The 15,592-nt window shown below is 36.8% G+C and overlaps 2 protein-coding genes across 3 annotated transcripts in view; both read left to right on the forward strand.

Moving 5' to 3' along the window:
• The first annotated feature begins 279 nt into the window (after nt 1-279).
• Nucleotides 280-5,914, forward strand: LOC129922673 (uncharacterized). The gene is made up of 2 exons (XM_056009391.1): nt 280-393; nt 4,864-5,914. Exons 1-2 carry the CDS (start codon nt 348-350, stop codon nt 5,820-5,822), a joined length of 1,005 nt encoding a protein of 334 aa, XP_055865366.1. The 5' UTR covers nt 280-347; the 3' UTR covers nt 5,823-5,914.
• Nucleotides 5,915-8,693: 2,779 nt separating this feature from the next.
• LOC106064661 (uncharacterized) overlaps nt 8,694-15,592 on the forward strand; it is a 14,184-nt gene continuing 7,285 nt past the window's right edge. Inside the window, exons 1-2 of one of the 2 annotated variants that reach the window (XM_056011137.1) lie at nt 8,694-8,869; nt 13,149-14,150. In XM_056011137.1, the coding sequence (XP_055867112.1) occupies nt 8,812-8,869; nt 13,149-14,107 (1,017 nt within the window). In that variant the 5' untranslated portion in view covers nt 8,694-8,811 and the 3' untranslated portion in view covers nt 14,108-14,150. Of the gene's footprint in view, nt 8,870-13,148; nt 14,151-15,592 lie in introns of those variants that run through there. The other variant, XM_056011138.1, reaches the window with a different exon arrangement.

Here is a 15,592-nt window from a genome sequence, read left to right on the forward strand (position 1 = left end):
CTCCCCCGCCTCACTCAAAAGTTCTGGATCCGTTGGTGGTGGCAATACAGATGATGCTTCACCTCTGACATTTTCGGTAGATTGTTTTATGGTTAAAAAAAAAACATTGTTCAGCAATCAGGTTTTGATTCTCTAGAATGCATAAGTGTCAAAACGAATGAGAGTAGCAGTCTATAAAAATTTACCACATTCAGTAAATTTGCCATTTGCTTTGTTCATCTTTTATCTTCAAAAAAAAAATATAAAAAAAATATATATATATATATTCACTTGCTCGGCTCATTGTTCACTTGACATAATCTTTGCTGTGAAACATTCTTTCAATATTGGTTGGCAGCTTCACAACAATGTTGATTTATATATTTATTTCTTGTGTAACAATCCTTGAAGCAGGTATTGTAAAATATCAAATTAACTGAATGAAAAAGACAGAAAGATTTAGAGAGAGTTTGAGGAGAAAAATAGAAAGGATAAAAATAAGAAAGAAAGACAGAGAGAAAAAGAGAGATACAAAAAGAGAAAGAAAATCAGAGAGAAAATAAGAGAAATAGAGAAATAAATATTTAAAAAAAAAAAAAAAAGGACAGATAAAAAGAAAGAAATAACGAGAAAGAGATTGAGAAAGAAAAGAAAATGTAAGAATAAGCTTTTTTTTTTAACGATTGGTGTGAATTCGGCCTTAATGAGTAATATTTCACTATGTAAGTCAATCATTTCATGTCTTGAGCTATTGGGGTAACCTCTAACCTCTAGACAAAATAGCATGTATCAGTGAACTAGCGTTAAATGTTTGTTTAAATGTTTTACATGTTTCGGATGTTCCTTCAAAGTTGAAGATAGTTTACTTCCTAGTCCAAACCTCCCGCAGGACGACGGGGGATGGGAGCGGGCAGGGTTTGAACCCTCGAACGTCGATAAATCCGAACGACAGTCCAGCGCGCAAACCGCACGACCAGGCAGTTACTTAGATTACTACGAGTAGGACTCGCACAGATGTAAGGGTCAATGGACCATTGAGATTGTTTCAGTTTTGATATTCATTCATCTAGATCTATTTCACCATTTTATTGTTTTTTTTTACATTTTATTTATTTGCTCACACATTGTTATCTATACTATAAATCAGAAAGTAAGGTGTATGTATGTATGTATGTATGCATGTATGTATGTATGTATGTATGTATGTATGTATGTGTGTATGTATGTGTGTATGTATGTATGTATGTATGTATGTATGTATGTATGTATGTATGTATGTATGTTATGTATGTATATATGTATGTATGTATGTATGTATGTATGTATGTATGTATGTATGTATGTATGTTATGTATGTATATATGTATGTATGTATGTATGTATGTATGTATGTATGTATATATATATATATATATATATATATATATATATATATGTAGTATACATGTACGTATGTATGTATGTAGGTATGTAGGTATATAGATATGTAGGTATGTATGTATGTAGGTATGTATGTATGTATGTATGTATGTATGTAGGTATTTAGGTATGTAGGTATGTATGTATGTAAGTATGTATGTATGTGGGTATGTAGGTATGTATGTATGTATATATATGGCTCCTTTTGTCTCGAAAGGCAATGGATGCGCCCAAATGAGTCACTGGTTTTGGCTTAATCTTGAGACGGGGCAGAATCTGGTGTGGCTAATCAAGCCAATTCTAGAACGGCAGACTTTGCCACAATTCGTACATTTGTATGCCTCTGATTTAGGGCTAGCAGACAGGGCAGCTTTCTTTTTTTCCCTCTTGATTAAAGCCGCTTCAATTCTTTTGTTCTCAGCAAGGGTTGTCCCAGCACGCACAGTCTGTCTCCATGCACTCCGGTCTTTGGCTATGTTTTCCCACATACTTTCACTGATGCCTGAGGCTCTCATGTCTCGCTTGCAGACATCTCTATATGTTAGTCTTGGGCGGCCCTTGGGTCTGACTCCTTCCACAAGCTCAGCATATAAGATATCTTTCGGGATTCTACCATCTGGCATGCGGGTGACATGTCCGAGCCAGCGTAATCTCCTTTGTGTCAGGAGAGCATACATGCTGTTCATATTGGCCAGTCTCAAAACTTCCTGATTGGAGACATGGTCCCTCCAAGAGATGCCCATTGTGAACGCCTTAGCAGCTGCTTGTCAAGAGTTTAGCCTTACTATAAGTCTCTCCAAGACCGAAATCCTCGCACAAGACGTTGCAGAAATACCTATAATACAAATTGGGAACCACACCCTTTCAGTGGTGCAGGAATTTACCTACTTGGGTTCAACAATTGTCAGTAACCTAGACTTAGACATCGAGCTGACAAAAAGGATAGGAAAAGCTACCACAGCATTGGCAAAACTCTCCAAGCGCGTCTGGGAAAATGGTAAATTGACCACAGCGACCAAAATCCTAGTCTACAACGCCTGTGTTGTGAGCACTCTCCTTTATGGCAGTGAAAGCTGGTCAACATACATGTACCAAGAGCACAGATTGAATAGTTTCCACTTGCGCTGCCTGAGACGCATAATGTATGTATGTAGGTATGTATGTATGTAGGTATGTATGTATGTAGGTATGTATGTATGTATGTATGTATGTAGGTATTTAGGTATGTAGGTATGTATGTATGTAGGTATGTATGTATGTAGGTATGTATGTATGTAGGTATGTAGGTATGTATGTATGTAGGTATTTAGGTATGTAGGTATGTATGTATGTAGGTATGTATGTATGTAGGTATGTAGGTATGTATGTAGGTAGGTATTTAGGTATGTATGTATGTAGGTATTTAGGTATGTATGTCCCGAATAGAAATAAAAAACGTTCGACCAATATTCATAAAACTTATGAATGGCTTTACCCTTGTTGTCATGCATTTCATCCATCATAGCGCACCGTATACTGATTTTGTTGGATCTAGATCTAGGTAAACACAAACTCAAAGTGTTTAGTCATTTAGGCTCAAAGTTTTTAGATATTGACTAGACTACTATGGCATTCAAATTGTTTTAGATTCTAGCTCTAGAACTAGATATAATTAAACTAACGATGTTATATAAACAATTACATTCACGCTTTCGCTTTTATTATAAAATATATTTTATCGCTTTTTTGTCACCTAGGGTATTCACCATGGAAACGCGTCTTGATGTCATAAACTTACAGCGCTACAAATATGTACTAGATCTAGATCTACTTCTTATTTAAATCAGATTTATACACAAATTCAAACGGAATAAATGCATGTCATTTGTAGGGATAAAAAAAAGGAGAAAAGCCGGGTTAAATTAAGCTAGTCTTCTATTTTATACTATAAAGCAGAAAGTAAGACGTATGTAGGCCTAAATATGTATGTCCCGAATAAAAATCAAAACCGTCAAACCAATCTGGATAAAACTTGGTATAAATGTTCCTTTGGTTTTAACTGGAACCGTAGCGTATGTAAAGTAGCCCTACAACAAGCTTAAGACTTTCAAAAAAAAAAGGCTGCTCAACTCTATGAAAGTATTAGTATTTCATGTATGTAGGTCACATAGCTGTGTTTACATGAGACAGGACCGAAAGGATTTAGATCTAATTTTAAGAACTACACTTAGCAAAGATAGTGTTTTACTTCTAAATCTAAAGAAAGAAAAGGACAGTAGTTGTGATCTTGCAAAGAACTGTCCCGATAATCTCTAATCTGATCAAACAGAAACAAACTTAGCTTACTCTTGTCCCGATCACTGCTCGTGCTCCGTCATGCTTTTCAAATGTTCATATAAATATGCAACATGAACATGGGGATTAAGAAATAGAGAAGTGAATAGATGCACGTAGGAAAGGTCAAGAATTAAGTAATTTGTAAAGTAATCAATAGAATTTGAAGACTATAATTCCAAACTGTTTCGTGATTAAACATAAAGCTTTGGCAATACATATCAGATACGTACATGAGAGTTCCATCTTAAAACGTGAGGAAAAGTTACTAAATTACTTATGTTTATGAACGAAAATAGTTTTACGTTCATGGAGGGTACAGATGAGGGGGGGGGGTCGGGTCGCAGCAGAGTAGGGAATTGTAAAAAAGGGGTCGCCGAGCTAAAATGGTTGAGAACAGCTGTTTTAGGGAAATACCGAAAATAAAATGCAAAGTTAATTACGGTGGTTGGGTTGGGAATCCGTCAAGACCGGCTCCCAGCAAGCGCCAAAGAGGTAAAAGAAACTTCCGTTCTACGTTTTATGTGAATCAATCAGTTCAGTCAGTAAACAAGTCATCAATCAGTTCAGTCAGTAAACAAGTCATCAATCAGTTCAGTCAGTAAACAATTCATCAATCAGTTCAGTCAGTAAACAAGTCATCAATCAGTTCAGTCAGTAAACAAGTCATCAATCAGTTCAGTCAGTAAACAAGTCATCAATCAGTTCAGTCAGTAAACAAGTCATCAATCAGTTCAGCCAGTAAACAAGTCATCAATCAGTTCAGCCAGTAAACAAATATAATTTAGACGTGACCATTGAGAAACGGAGTTTTAATTTATTTTGTCTATCGGAGAGACAGTTATAGTCTTAGTGCAATCATTAGAGAGACAAAGAAAGAGTAGAACATTCACAAACACATATTACTTTTTACGCAGAATGACACGTGATCAATAAAGATCTAGCTCAAAATTCTATAAAGACAATAACAATAAACATTAAAAGGTTCTAAGTTATATGTACATGGAAACCAATGTATACACATTTTAAAAGCTTTTTTGATAACTTCAGTCCGCGGAACGCTTGCTTACATTGTTAAGATGTTTTTTATTTGTATCTTCAGTCCTTAGATAACTTGCTTACAATATTAAGATGTTTTTATTTATATTTCAGCAATCATAACGAATGTAGTGCCAACTACACTGAGTGTTGGTCTTTCAAGGAATCTCAAAGTGGAGTGTCTTTTCTCTCGGGGAGAAAACCCAACGATGTCTTATTTAATTTCTTTATCTCTCTATCGTTCAGCAAATAAAACTGATTCAGAACTCATCTACATCGCTTCTATCAACAGTTTTGATGCAGATGTTCAGGCGGCAAAAGTTGAAGATTCCATTGCGAAATTTTCTGGACAAATCAACAACAAAAATGAATCTTTTCTTAGAGTTGTTTGGGAATTTCCGGACCTAAATAAGTCTGGTGTTTACAAGTGTGAAGCCAATGGAATCAATACGTTAGGGAAAGCTGTAACTCTATCTAGCACTGCTGTAGTTATCGGTGTAAGGCCTGATAATGAACAACTTGTCGAGACTCTACAAAAATTAACACAGAATATGGAAAATCTTCAATCAAGAATGAATTCCACAGAAGATCATGTAAGAATTCTTGACAACTTTAATAAATTGAGATCCTCTGAACAAAATAATTTGACAAATGCTTTGTTTGTGGTATCCCCAACTTTTCGAGGCAAACAATACATGCTGATAAAGAACCAACTCTATATCACCGCAAACCTAGCTGAAGTTCTCTGTGGTGTGTTTGGAGGTTATCTCGCTGAGGTTGACAGTGAAGAGGAATTCAGATTTATCAGAGACAATTTGCTGGCACTAAATCTGTTTCGGTTTGTTGTTACTGGGGCTACAGACGAGAAAAAAGAAGGAGTTTGGATCAATCGTTACAGCAAAACTCCAGCAAAAGTTTTCAACTGGGGCCCAGGAGAACCAAATGGTGGAAATAATGAGAACTGCCAAAGTTACGGCTACTATGGAAACAATTGGTATATGAACGATCTGGGCTGTTCGGTTTATACAGCATTCGCTGTTGGCTTTGTTTGTGAAGTAGAAGTGAAGAAATAGCTTCGTCACATAGACACAATGTCAAGTAAAACGTTTTACCATAAGACTATTTATATAGTCAATGGTTTCAACACATAATAAAGCAATGCTATAATACCACAAAGATTAGTTTTTATATTGTTTTATTTGAATTATAAACACTAGTATTACCCACCGGCTACGCGCGTTGATTTCCTCCCTGGCTATATATTGTTTATTTTTTCCTGGGTGGTTAATTTGCTGACAGGATGCAAAGGGATGAAAATCAATCGCAATGGCTGCTCCGTGGTGGCTAGCATTCAGAGCTGTGTTCTAGCAAGGATTTTTGAAGAATATTTAAAAGCAGCTTTTCGCCAATGACCTGAATGATGTTTCCAATATACGTATGCTACTGAAGTCATCAAAAAGATTATCAATTTCTTCCGTAACAGTCTCAAGTGAGATCGTTGGTTCTAAATGACATCTTTTGTGTGAGATATGTTGGACTAAAAAAATACAAATCCAATAGCGCTTTCAGTCGCAACTTTCTGAAGATCTTTGACTGTTTGGATGATGTTAGAACAACGGCTGCTGGTGTTACCAGACAAACTGCGCATGTGTCATCAGTTCCTGTTCCTTGTTCAGTTCTGGTTTGTCTTTTTGCTGTTGTCATTTATTTATCCTTTCTTGAACCAGTTTGCAGTCTGTCCAACTTAACAACGCACATCCGCAGTCTTATTGACGTAATCAAAAACCAACGTGACCATGTTGATGAAAACATCAGGGATGGCACCTCTTAAGTAAGGCGAGACTGTTAGCAGACAAAATGGGTTTTGGACAAATGTACAACTGAAACAAATGTTGGGCAAGCCTATATTTAAAAACAATTATTTTTAATATGAGACTGCACACAAATCAGTATTTAATAACAAAACTAAGGTTCCCCTTTCAGACCTTGTGACTGTTGACGTGCATGACTAGTTGCATGACGTGTAGGACGTAAATATCTTATTTTTTGAAGTAACATCTGTATTTTATAAGATAAGATAATGTAAAGGTTATATGTTTCTGTGGTCCACGGCTAACCCAAAGTGTCAAGTGACCATCATGCTTTACTTTTCCTAAGGTGACCAGACGTCCCAACTTTGGCGTGACAGTCCCGCTTTGGACCGCCTGTCACGATTTTCATAAAATGTCCGGGCGGGACGTCAAAACGTCCCGCTTTCAGAAAAAAAAAGTCGATTAATTTCACGCTTTTCTTTTTAAAATCTTTCTAAGTCTTTTGACTAATAATTTCAAAGTTATCACCTTGTGGCTTTTTTTCATGTTCTCTGCTTCGCAGGCATGGGTAGTGCTTTTATTTTGTAGCCTTCTACCTTCCCCTCAGAAACTGCTCTGTATTGACACACATAAAATAATACCTGTTATCATAGATTGGTATTGTTGTGGCATAGAACGAACTAGACATCTAGACATTTGATAAAGCTGATGACAATTGAAAGCTTTCTAATATCATACTTTATAGTATGTCGTAATGCCTAAGTACTCTCTTTCTCTCTCTCTCTCTCTCTTCTGACACTAAAAGTCGTCTGTATATTCTAGGATCATATATAATATAGTACGAAGATTTTAGACTTTAAAGCAATTCTTTGAGCAACATGTCATAAAAAAACAAGGTTACAAAAGACAGTTTGTGTGGAAACACAAACTCAAAATCGGCCCCAGAAGTAAAATGTTTTACATAATTCGGATAATCCTTCAGAGTTGAAGATTGTTTACTTCCTAGTCCAAACCTCCCGCAGGACGACGGGGGATGGGAGCAGGGTTTGAACCTTCGATCGTCGATAAATCCAAACGACAGTCCAGCGCGCAAACCGCACGACCAGTGGTCCACCCAGGTAGGCTTCAATATTTTCAGAAAGAACATCCGAATGAAATTATATCAAAGACAAATGAGAGATAAGAATGGAGAAAGAAGGTTAACAGATCTTATGTAGTGCCCCAACCGTCCCGCAGATCAAAGGATACGTGAAAGTTAATGTAAAGTTAGATGTGAACCTGGCCTAACTAGTTTGTGGTCTATAGGGCAGATGATGTAAAGTTCATCTGTTTTTGTGGCCTACGGTTAACGAGGGTGTCATGTAGCCAGCACAACGACCAACCGCCTTTGCTTTTCCCCAACTAATGTCAGGTACCCATTAGAGCTGGGTAGACTCAGAAGTTGAAAATCCCAGTTTTCACCAGGATTCGAACCCGGGACCCTCGCTTCGAACTAAATAAGTTAATTGTTTTGAAAAGGCTCATATTCGAATCCTCAAAAAAAAAAAAAAAAATTCCGCTATATATAAAAAAAAAAGTTCACAAAAATGATGTTAATAAGATTACTATTCGTCTTAAATTAGGTCTAACATATAATGCATACTAATTAGCTTTTTCTTATAAAAAACTGCTTGCATAATTGATTTTAAAAATTAGAATTTTCGCTTTCAGGAACAAAAAAAGTAGCCGTTGCATCAGAACTTTGAATGGTCTAAAATATTGTTAAGTCAGATTTTTAATATCTCTTCTAGTTTACGAGATCTAAACGGGACGGACGGACAGACGGACAGACATTTCGCACAAAACTAATAGCGTCTTTTCTCCTTTCGGGGGCCGCTAAAAAACGCCTCTTCCCTTTAAAAAAGGATCACTCTATTTACTCTAACGAGGTAGTTGCCCTTAGCGAAATAACACGCATGTTTCGCCTCTTTAAAAACTGGTCGATGTCAGATGATTTTGTGCCAAAAAAACATACGTACAGCATTTAGAGCTACGTGCAAAAAACAAAGCATACTTAAGTGTTACAACGAATTAGATCTACACATATCCTTAATGTTTTTTCACACTCAGGTAAATCAGACAGATTGTATGATAAGGGCATAGTATTGGGTTATTTGTTTGGTTATGCTAGAATTTATTCATTTGATCCATCATTCACGTCACATGATCTTTGTTGTGCATAACATTGTAACATTGTGAGACTTTTATTCTGATGCTTTACAAAATGATTATTTTTATATTTATTCCAGTTTTAACATTACTTGAAGCAGGTGAGACTTCAATTTATATATATATATATATATATATATATATATATATATAATATGATCGTGATATATATATATATATATATATATATATATATATATATATATATATATATATATAAATATATATATATATATATATATGTTTGTGTGTGTGTGTATATTATTAATCGTTATTACAATCTGACTCTTCATTCTTTCGGAGACGTTTATTATACCCTAGGATAGGTTCTTCCTGGAGTTAGTGGAAAATTTGTACACTGCCCGCCTTTGTGAGCAATGGGGTCTGGGGGAGCGCTGTGAGCGCCAAGCACTATTTCCGGTATTATTCTACTATTAAAAAGTTTTATTTTAAACCTGTGCTATTCTTACTGACTTAGATCCTCCTGCGCCTTACGGCTCATTAGGCGGTAAGCAGTTTCCACAAAAATCTGTCACGGGCAATGTCTGAAGCCTTTTCCCACCTGCTCTGAGGACCTCTATGAAAGTGTGGAGCCAAGTTGTACTAGGATGTTCTTGTTTGCGATTTCCTCGTAATGGCCTCCATGTCATTGCAACTCTTATTATGCGTAATTCATTTTGTCGGAGAACATGTCCTGCAAACCTCATGCGACGCTCTGTCACAACCTTACCAAGGGGTCGACTTCCAGTTCGGCATAGCATTTCCTTGATTGAGACCCGATCTCTATAACTGACTCCTAAAATCCGTCTTAGCCATCTTTGTTGAGCCACATTTAGTCTTTTTCAATTTCGGCAGATGACTATCCATTGCACTTTATTAATGGAGTCCAGCCACTGGTAGACATTATGTAACCTCTCTTGGCTACGCTCTTGGAATTAGGTGACTGTAGTTTGCTTTACATTTTTTTTATCGAAAAAGGAAGATGTATCGTCAAAATCATCTGTTGTTGGGTGTCATGATTATAAGATCTTGATGAGGATCTTGAATAATCTTTTTGCCTCTTTGTCGGAAAGGTGCTAAGTAGTGCTAATTCATCTAAGGTGCTGAGAGGTGCTAATATCGTAGCCCTACTTGAAGTTGTAATCTGTCTAGAAGAATTACTGTGACTTGCCGGGGATTCTATTATCTCTAGATCTAAATGTTATCTAGTATTGAATAAGTGAAGATCCTTTCAATTCAAATAAAGAAACTTTCAATCAGCAACTAGGAATCACAAAATACACAGTAATTGTAAAACCAAACAGTATGCAATAGGAAACGTACAAATGAACTACTGGAATCTAACTAAAAAATAATGCATCTACACTCTACACTCTTGGAATATCATTCCAAAGACTGAAGAACTATAAGCGTCTTGCTCCCGCGCGTCTCTCTGTCCACGTGACTGTACTTGACCTTCTACCAACATAATTAGACTAACCAATCTAATACTTTTCTATCTAACGATACTTGCATGATCACAACGTCATTGAGATTTCCAAACTTGACATAAAACCTTGAACTAAGTTATTATTATAAAATAAAATAAAATAATATGTTTGACTATGATACGTGACATGGGGTTTTAAACTAAAAAATCTCTGGAGTTTTTTTTTTTAACAAATTCAAAACCCCATTTAGCTACGCTCATAGAATTTGGTGAGTGTAGTTTGCTTTAGAATTATATTGAAGAGGGGGTTTTCAACCTCAAAACTCTCTGTAGGGGGATTTTAAACTCAAAAACATCTGGAGTGGTTTTGAACTTTAAAAAAAAGCCATCTGGAGGTGGGGAGTTTAAACTCAAAACTCCCCTTTGGCTTGGCTAAGCTTAAAGAATTTTAGTGTGAAATTTACATTTTTTTTTTATATTGAAGAGGTATTTTTTTAGCATCGAACCCCGATGAAGGGGGGTTTAAACTCAAAACCCTCTTTTGCTACGCTCATAGCATTTTGTGTGTGTAATTATTTCTTTTTATAGAAGAGGTATTTTTTCGCTTCAAACCCCGCTGAAGGGGGGTTTAAACTTAAAACCCCTTTGGTTACTCTCAAAGATTTTTGAGTGTGTAATTTGCTTTTTTTTATATTGAAGAGGTATTTTTTTTAACTTCAAACCCCACTGGAGGGGTTTATAATGGAGAGGTATTTTTTAGTATCAAACTACGCCGAAGTGGGGTTTAAAGTCAAAACCCCTTTGGCTACGCTCATTTTGAGTGCGTAATTTGCTTTTTTTTAATATTGAAGAGGAATTTTTTAGCTTCAAACCCCGCTGAAGGGAGGTTTAAACTCAAAACCCTTTGGCTACGCTCATAGTATTTTCAGTGTGTAATTTGCTTTTTTATATTAAAGAGGGGGTTGTAAAGTAAACTTCGGAGGGGGGTTTAAAATCAAAATCTTCCTTAGCTATGCTCTTGGAATTCGGAGATTGTCGTTTGCATTATTTTTTGTTAGTTTAGTTTTATAGAAGAGGAAAATTTAACTGCGAAACCCCCTGGTAGGGGTTTTAAACTTAAAATCCCCCTTGGTTGCGCTGGGGCAAGGGATAGTTTAGTATTAAAATCTCACCTAAAATGAACAAAATCAAAGCAAAAAATCAGTTACTAAAGTCCTTTCCCCCCACCTGCGGGGGGGGGGGGGGATTTCATTTCGGGGAGGGGGTCAGCCGAGGGGGGGGGCGATCACCCCTACCGCCCCCTCCCCTGGATCCGCCAGTGTCCTGGACACGGGTAAAATCCTTTCACGGGTCAAAGGCTCATAAAGAGGATTCATCTTGAACCTTTTCGGAATTTTCATCGAAAAGTCTTTAAAAACTGAGAGAGAAAGAAAGGATGAACAAATAATGACAAAGAAAGAGATACAGAAACAAACTGAGAGAGAAAGACAAACATAGAAAGAGAGCGAAAAAAAAATACTAGAAAAAATATAAATACTATTTTTTTTAAATTAAAGAAATACCTCCTGTATACAATTTATAGACCAATTATTTTGATCTAAATCACTAATGAATGTTAGATTTAAAAAAAAATGTAGCATTATTTCCATCCCAGTGGCGCTACAGCCCATGGAGGGCTCTGGCCTGCTTTAACACATCCTTCCATTCAGATCTCTCCTGGGCCTTTCGTCTCCACGCCCTAACACCAAGCTGCTTCAGATCTGCTTCCACGTCATCTATCCATCGCATTCGGGGTCTGCCTTTGGGTCGCCTGCCTTTTAGTTTTTGCCTGTATACATTATTTACTCCGACCAATTCCGCCTTAGCTACTCTCACCCCGATAACAAAAAATTCATTGTTAAGCGAATGTATAAATCTACTACATTTTAGAATATTCTAATGATAGTTCTTAGATCTAGACTAGAAAGTCTTAACATGAATTTATAAAACTCATTAATGAATAGGATCTACATGGAAATACCAGAAGATGTAAGCTATGCAAGATAAAAAAACAAGTTTATAGACCTCTAGCCCTAGCCAAATTTAAGACAAAAAAATACAATGTACAATTAATTAAAAATATATGTATATATCATGGGAATAGCCCAGCCTGGGGAGAGGTTGGGTCCAATTTTATTATATATTATAGATGAGATTTTAACATTAAGCCATCACTTTCTCCAGCGCAACCAAAGGGGGTTTGAATTTAAGCCCCCCTCATGAGACGTTTGATGTTAAAACTCCATCTCTTCAATAAAACAAAAAATAAAACAAACAACTGTCCATGAGCGTAGTCAAAGGCAGGGGTGTGTGAACCCTCTATTCAATATAAAACTAAAACTAAAGCAAACTACAACCACCTTCTTCTATAAACGTATCCGGTAAGGGGGGGGGGAGAGTTTAAAACCGCCTTCCAGAGGTGAAAAATATCTTCAATGTTATACTAAATCAAACCAAGGTTACCAAATTCTATCAGGCGTAACCGATGGTTACCAAATAGTTTTGAGTTGAACAAAACAACGGGTCGTTGTGACGATAACACTGCCCTTTCAGATAAAAAAATCTAAAGCAAACTAAAGTCACCAAATTACATGATTGTAGCCAAGAGGGGTTAAACTCCCCATTCCAACTAAAGGAAAAGATTAGCTACGATTACTAAATTTCAAAGGTTTTTGGCAAATGTATAGTTACCATTTTCTATAAGTCACTAGGCTCCATTAATAAAGTGAGTGAATAGCAGATTAGGTTTCCGACCTACAGTTTTTTAATAAAAGATTACCAGGGCAACAGGGTAATGCATTGTAGCTACCTCAGAATAGGCCAATATTAAAAATTTTAATAACTTCAGTCCTTAAATCACTTTGTTACGATTTTAAGATGTTAATTTTATATTTTCTATTTAAACTTTTCAGCTGTCATAACGAATGTAGAACCACCAACATTGACAGTTGGTCTTTCTAGAAATCTCAAGGTCGAATGTCTTTACTTACAAGGACAAAACCCAGCGATGTCTTATTTGATGTCTTTGTCTCTTTATCAAGCTGCAGATAAAACTGAGTCAGACTTCAGCTTCATCGCTTCTATCAACAGTTTTGACTCAGATGTTCAGGCTGAGAACGTTGAAGATTCCAATGCGAAGTTCTCTGGACAAATCAACAACAAAAATGAATCTTTTCTTAGAGTTGTTTGGGAATTTCCAAAACTGAACAGGTCTGGTGTTTACAAGTGTGAAGCCAATGGAATCAATACGTTAGGTAAAGCTGTAACTCTATCTAGCACTGCAGTAGTTATCGGTGTAAGGCCTGATAATGAACAACTTGTTCATACTCTACAAAAATTAACACAGAATATGGAAAATCTTCAATCAAGAATGAATTCCACAGAAGATCATGTAAGAATTCTTGACAACTTTAATAAATTGAAATCCTCTGAACAAAATAATTTGACGAATGCTTTGTTTGTAGTAACACCAACTTTTCGAGGCAAACGATACATGTTGATAAAGAACCAACTCTATATCACCGCAAACCTAGCTGAAGTTCTCTGTGGTGTGTTTGGAGGTTATCTGGTGGAGATAGATAGCGATGAAGAATATAGATTTATTAGAGACCATTTGCTATCTTTGCATATGTTCTATTGTGTTTTAACTGGAGCTACAGATGAGAAGCAAGAAGGTGTATGGATCAATCGATACAGCAAAACTCCAGCAAAATACTTGAATTGGGGTCCAGGAGAGCCCAACGGAAGAGGCAAAACAAATTGTCAAAGTTATGGCTACTACGTGGATAGCTGGTACATGAATGACATACCCTGTTCATTGTTAGCCGATTGCCCAGTTGGTTTTATCTGTGAAGTGGATATCAAGAATTAAAACATTGAAAATAGTTTATTAAAATAATAAAGAAGTTTCTAAAAAAAAAAAACGCTTCGCTATTATTTCATATACGTACGGATTACATTATGTTTTTTAATGTATGATCAGAGGTATAGTGAGGGGGGGGGGGGGGTTCAGGGGGAGCACAATGCCCCGGGCGTCACACGCAGAGAAGCACCAAATAATAAAATTAATGTAGCTATTTTAGTTAGGTAATACATTTTAAGATTATTTGTATTATATTATCATTAAATACGTTATGATTGAGGGGGGGGGCACGTTTTGATCACTACACCTCTGTGTATGGTTGAACTATTTTTGTCTTATAAAATAAAATATTATATCGTAATTTGCATCGTACGTAAACTGCCAAACGTTTTGTGCATAAAGTGCTCCCCCTTGCACCTGTGTCCATTCTACCGGAATCTCTTGTCACTGTAGAATGTAGAATGGACAGTGTCCACGTTGTTTCGCCTTTTTACGCGCTGACACAAGACGCCATCTCGGGTAAAAAAGGTCACGTGGATATCGGAGTGGCCGGTGTGGCCTGAACAAGCATCCACCCCACTACATAAGTCTAAGACAGCGGTTCTCAACCTTTTAAGCTCGGCGACCCTTTTTACAATCCCCCACTCTGCCACGACCCCCTCCCCCTCCATACACATACAGCAGTTTAAGAGTAGACAATAACAATCCATATTTTTGATGGTCTTTGGCGACCCCTGGCAAATAGTCAATCGACCCCCAATGGGGGTCGCGACTCACTGGTTGAGAACCCCTGGTCTAAGAGTTGTTTGGGATTTCCCAAAGCTGAATAAGTCTGGTGTTTCTAAGTATGAAGCCAATAGCAGCATTACGTTAAGGGACGCTGTCAAGCACTGCTGTAGGTATCGGTGTAAGGCCTGACAATGAACAGCTTGTCGAAAATCTACAAGACATGTTGATAAAGAACCAACTCTATATCGTAACAAACCTGACTGAAGTTCTCTGTGGTGTGTTTGGAGGTTATGTCGCCTGAGTTTGACATTGAAGAGCAATTCAGAGTTACTAGTCGACCAACGGTGTAGCATACGCCGTTATTTTGCAGGGCCGGCCTTAGGCCACTGCAACCCATGCGATCGCAGTGGACCTGCGCTAATTCTAGGTGTAAATTATTAAATTAAAACATTTTTATAACTTATAACAGATTTTCCGTGGCCTCCTGATTTACCAGAAGCTCCTGGAAATCTCCTGAAATTGCAAAATATACGGAAAAGTCCTGGAAATATCCGGAAATTATTAACATCTTTTGAAAAAAGTATACAAATCTCCTGAGATATATAGACAAAAATTTACATTTTGGGGTGCCATTCAATATTGAAAACGCCAATCCTACCTACGCGTCATAAAAAAAACCCGGCAAAACCCGTAATTGTGGAATCTGGTGAAAGAAGCTTCTCGCGCCTCAAAGTAATGAAGAATTACTTGAGGTTAACAATTCTC

The sequence above is a fragment of the Biomphalaria glabrata genome, chromosome 14, assembly GCF_947242115.1.
Source record: "Biomphalaria glabrata chromosome 14, xgBioGlab47.1, whole genome shotgun sequence".
In the NCBI taxonomy this organism is placed as follows: domain Eukaryota; kingdom Metazoa; phylum Mollusca; class Gastropoda; family Planorbidae; genus Biomphalaria; species Biomphalaria glabrata.